Source organism: Accipiter gentilis, chromosome 6, assembly GCF_929443795.1.
Source record: "Accipiter gentilis chromosome 6, bAccGen1.1, whole genome shotgun sequence".
In the NCBI taxonomy this organism is placed as follows: Eukaryota; Metazoa; Chordata; class Aves; order Accipitriformes; family Accipitridae; genus Astur; species Astur gentilis.
In genome coordinates this window covers 15,172,551-15,177,750 of record NC_064885.1, presented here as the reverse complement: position 1 = coordinate 15,177,750, position 5,200 = coordinate 15,172,551, and the positions used below count along the sequence as shown (strand labels likewise).

The 5,200-nt window shown below is 58.3% G+C and overlaps 1 protein-coding gene across 1 annotated transcript; it reads right to left on the bottom strand.

Annotated features, from left to right (window-relative positions):
- Positions 1–3,567: 3,567 nt before the first annotated feature.
- SOX14 (SRY-box transcription factor 14) lies at positions 3,568–4,290 on the bottom strand. Its single transcript, XM_049802693.1, has one exon. It carries the CDS (start codon positions 4,288–4,290, stop codon positions 3,568–3,570), a length of 723 nt encoding a protein of 240 aa, XP_049658650.1.
- Positions 4,291–5,200: the final 910 nt, after the last annotated feature.

Genomic DNA, 5,200 nt, shown 5'->3' with positions numbered 1-5,200 from the left:
GAGAGAGGAGAGGGGAGGAGAGGAGAGGAGAGGAGAGGAGAGGAGAAGGAAAAGAAAAGAAAAGAAAAGAGAGAAGACAGAAAAGATAAGAGAAAAGAAGAGATGAGATAAAAGAGAAAAGAAGAGAAAAGAAGAGAAAAGAAGAGAAAAGAAGAGACGAGAAAATGAAAGAAAAGACAAAAGAGAAAAAAAGAGGAAAAAAAGAGAAAAGAGAGAGAAAAGAGAAAAAAGAGAGAGCAGAGCGAGGGGACCTGCGGGGTGCAAGCGGGCCCGGGTCCGCGGATGCGCCGGTCCCTGCCTGCCGAGCGGCTCCGCTCGGCTCCGCGCTGCGCGGGGGCTGCGAGGGCTGCGCGGGTGCGCGAAGCTCCTCGATGCAGCCCGGCCCGGGACAGCGCCCGGCCGCGCACCCAAGGCGCGGTACGCCTAACCCCGCGGCCTTTGTTTAATGATTTTATTGAAAGAAGGAGACAGTTGTGGGGAAACAGGTTTGACAAGGAGCTGCATTTCCCCCTCGAGGGAATAGCTTCCCCCCTTCCCCCCCCCCCTTTCTTTCTGTTTTTGGTTTCCCTTTGACATCAAAGTCAGTAATCGGTTCATTGCAGTGTCAAGTTCATTATTTAATTTATTTATCTCCACGAGTTAAATAGCTACACACCTGCAGACGGGCGAGAGAGTTGGAGGAATAATACGGCGGGGGGGGGGGGGGGGGTCTGGAAACGAAACACATCGCGAGCAGAGGCGGTGAAGGGAGGTCTGGCAGGGCGAGTGGAGCAGGAGGGGGAAGGCTAGAGAGCGAGGGAAAGGCAGCGAAGAGCAGGAATAGCGAAGCGAGGAAAGCGAGAAAGAAAGAGAAAGGGAAAGAAAGAGGGAGAAAGAGAAGGGGAACGGAAAGAAAGAAAGAAACAGAAAGAGAAGGAAGAAAATGAGAAAGGGAGAGAGAGACGGAGAGAGATAAAAGAGAGAAAAAAACAATCAATGAAGACAAGAAAGAAAAAGAAAATAAAGTAGAAAGGGAAAGAAAGGAGTAGAGAAGCAAGAAGAAAGGGAAAGAAAGAAGCAAAGTAGGAAGGAAAGATCCCCGCTAAAGTTTCCAGCCCTGTCGCTTCGCGATCGCCCACCTCACCCCGACTTTACCCCGACCCCCCCGAGCCCGCTGCCCGCCCCCCGGCAGCCGCCGGGGCCGCCCCGGGGAGCAGCGCCCCGACGTGCGCCCCTCGGCCGGGCTGGTTTCAGGGGCTACGGAGCGTCCCACCAAAGCTCTGCTGTGATGGGGAGCTGGGGGGGGGACGACGGACTCGGTGTCCCCCCCCCGTCGCTCTGCCCCCACCTCCTGCGGGGCCCGGCGGGCCGCGGGCAGGCTCTTTCCCCCCGCCCCCCCGCTCTCCTTCCGACCATTGTCAGACTAATCTGGGTGGATGTTAAAGGACACTGAGCTATCGGTGTTATCACCCAGAGTGACAGCAACTGTCAGCTGGGGTTAAATCAGCGCTCGGCGCTGCCGGCGCCGCGCCGCGCCTCCCTGCCCCACGCCGGGCGCATTCAGCCCCGCGTGTCCCAGCGGATCGTCCCGCTGCTCCCAGGCCCTCCCGAAGCCAGCTCCTTTAATTGTCCTCATTTGTAAGAGCCGTTTTGTCATGCTAAACGAAGCTGGAGCAGCCATTCTAACCTCTCCTTTCAGCCCTTTTCTCCTCTCCCCTTTTGTTTACCTTCGCCTGATCTCTCATTTATTTATCTATCTATTCTTCCCCTGCTTACCCTCCCATTCAAGCCCCATGTATGTTAATTGTGTTATGCCGTTTAATTCTAACGCTGGTCTCCAAAGAGCACTTAATGAGCAAAGCACATCCAAACACGCATCGCTCCGGCTATTCAGCTCCTCCAGACGGACCTCTGCCTCTCACTCCTTCCCCCTCTGCAGCGAGACCCCCTCCCTTCACAGAAAGCCCCCCCCCCACGAATAGCCCCCCAAACATCACTAATTGATCCGGACAAGATGCTAATTCCAACCCACCGCCTTCCAGCACTACCAACATCCCCCCCCGCCCCGCCAAATCTCTCCTCGCACCGGTAAAACTTCAACGCCGCGGAGGCAACTTGCGAAAGCCCGGTTCCCCGACGGGATGGGGGGGCCGGGGCGGAGGGGAGCAGCTCCCCCCCCCCCCCCCCCCCCCCCCCCCCGCCGCAGACACTCGGGTTTGCCGCAGCAAAATCCCCGCTTTTCGGAACTTTTCTCACCCCGCAGCCGCTTTTCCCCGACGGGCTCCAAAGGGAGCCCGACTCGATCCGTTACGGCTCCAAACCGGCCCCGACACGGTGAGATCGGCTACCGGGGAAGGGAGGGAAGGGGAGGGGGGGGAACACACGTCGGGAAGAGGAGAGCGGCTCCGCGACGGCGGCGAACGCCGGGGGCTGCGGGGGGGAGCTCGGCCCCGCCGCGGGGAGCAGCCAGCCAGCCATCGGCCGCAGCCCCCGGCGGTCGCCGGTGCGGGACGCGGGGCTGGGGAGCCGGGGCACCGCATTTACACCACGGAGTTGCCTCGTTTGATGACAGATTGTCTTTATTCAAAACGTCTTTGTTCAACAAATGAAAAGGTTTAACGAGGTAAAATCCTGCCGGATACATTTTTGTTTTTCCTTCTTCTTCTTCCCCAAGACATTGTGAAAACTTATTTAAATTACCGTCGGTTTTCATTCGGGTTTTCGTTATTATTATTATTAGTAGTAGTAGTATTAATTTTTTACAATTCTACTGCCTGACTTCATACCTGACGCTCTGTCTAAAGTAAACTTAGATCTAGTCTCACTGGATCACACAAATTTAAGGACTATCTGTTTTAAATTAAGCAAACACTATCATATGTTTTAAATATAAATGTTTCTCCCCCTCTTTTTTTTTTTTAAACTTTGAAGACCCTTTTTCTGACATGAAAAGCAATTTTACCTAGTAGTGCGTGGTGGCAAAATATATATATATTTATATATTTAACACAGCTGATCTCGTCTTTTAATGTGCAAAAGGAAAACAACAAAAAACCCCCCATAGTAGGACCGGGACTTCCCAAAGTCAAGTCCAAGTGACATGACACCCTGGAGAACTCATAGACATTAAGAGAATAAATAAAAATCGAAACCGCCTCTCTCTCTTTCTTTTTCTCCCCCCTTTTTCTCCCCCGCTTTGTCCCGAAAGGGCAGTTCATGGTTCGCGCTTTTTTTTTTTTTCCTTTTTTCTTTCTCTTTTTTTTGTTGGTTTTTTTTGTTTGTTTGTTTGTTTGTTTAAACACATTTACAACTCTTACAAGTGCCGGGCTCCTATCTGACCCCGCGATTGCAGATCCCCCCCGAGCCTGGGGCCAGCTCTCAGGACGAGGTTTAGGCGAGAGCATCTCCGAGTCCCCGAGGCAGCGTCCGCGTCTGTCCCGGCCCGGTGGCGGGCAGCAGAGTCCTGTTTCGGGTGGCCTTTTGCTTCTGCAGGTTTTATGTACATGCATACGGAGGAATCCCAGTTCCGGCTGCCACCCGGGGCGGGGGGGGGACACACACACACGCCTGTGGGGGTGTGGGTGGATGTTACATGGCAGTCGCATGTGCTGAAGAATAGGGGTCTATCCCAGTCTTGGTCATGCCTGGGAATAATATGTAGGCAACTGGAGGTTGCAAACTGGAAGCCGACCAAGCGGTACAGTTACATGGCACGACATAGCCCGGGTTAGTTGGCGAGGGGTGAGTGTGGGTGTGTTGGCTGGGGCAGCTCAAGCTGCCAAACGCCCCGTTCTGGTATCCCAAGGTGGAGGCGTAGGGCAGGGTGCTGGTGGCTAAGGTGTGAGGAACCTCAGTCATCTTCTGAATGGCGCTGGAGCTGAACTGGCTGGGGTCAAGTAAGGAGTAAGGTGCTGAGGTGGGAGGCAGGAAAGCCCTGGCCTTCTCCGGGGAGCTCAGCAGAGAGTCAGTGGCCCCCACGGGAAGCCCGGCGGCCTTTAAGGGATCGGTTTCCCCGAGGTAAGGCAAAGGGAAGACATACCTGTCCTTTTTGAGCAGGTTCTTGGGCTTGCGCCGGGGTCTGTACTTGTAGTCTGGATGCTCCTTCATGTGCTGCGCCCGCAGCCGCTTGGCCTCGTCGATGTAAGGGCGCTTCTCCGCCTCGGAGAGCAACTTCCACTCCGCGCCCAGCCGCTTGCTAATCTCCGAGTTGTGCATTTTGGGGTTCTCCTGGGCCATCTTGCGCCGCTGGCCGCGGGACCACACCATGAAGGCGTTCATGGGGCGCTTGATGTGGTCGCTGGGCTTGGACATGCTTCGGCCGGGCGGGCGGGCGGCTCGGCGGGAGGCTGCGGTGTGGGGCGCGCTGGGGGCGCCGGCCGGCGGCGGGAGGAGGAGGAGGAGGAAGGAGGAGGAGGAGGAGGAGGAGGAAGAGGAGGAGGAGGAGGCCGAGGGAGCCGGAGGAGCGGGAGGAGCGGGCTCAGCTGATCATCACAGGTCCTCCGCCAACGCCGTCCCCGGCGGGAGCCCGGCCGGGGCGGGGCGCGGAGCGGCGCGGAGAGGCGCGGAGCGGCGCGGAGCGGGGCGGCCCGCGGGGCCCGGCGGGCAGCGGCTAGGCGGGCGGCGAGCCGCCGGGCACTGCAGCGGGCCGGCGGTGGGGACGCGGCGCGGTGCGGGGCAGTTCAAAGGCGAGGGGCTGCGGCGCGCAGGCTGACATAGCGGCAGGGCGTTCACAGCGCGGCCGGGCGCCCAATCAGCGCGGAGGGGGACCCGCTTAAAAAGCGAGGGAGAGAGGAAGGGCGAGAGGAAGAGGAGGGGAGGGGACGGAGGAGGAGGAGGAGGAGGAGGAGGAGGAGGAGGAGGAGGAGGAGGAAGAAGAAAAAAAAAAAAAAAAAAAAAGGAGGGGAAAGGAGGACACCCCCCTCACCCACACCCCACACCCCCCCCCCCCCCCTTCAAACGCGCAGATTAAAAGGAAGGCTTTTGTAAGTCGCTGCGCTAATAGCAGCTGCGGGGGAAGCGGGGGGTGAAGGGGGGGCGTCCCCATCCTCCCCCCGTCCCGCCGGTGTGCGGAGCGGGGCCGGGGCCGGCGTCCTCCGGGCTCCCCGCCGCCGCCGCCGTCGGGGCTGCCAGCGCCGCGCTCCGCCGTGCTCCGGCCAGCTCTCCCGCTTCCCCCCCCCAGCCCCTCCTTCCCTGCTCCGCAGCCCCGCTTAACCCCGGGAGC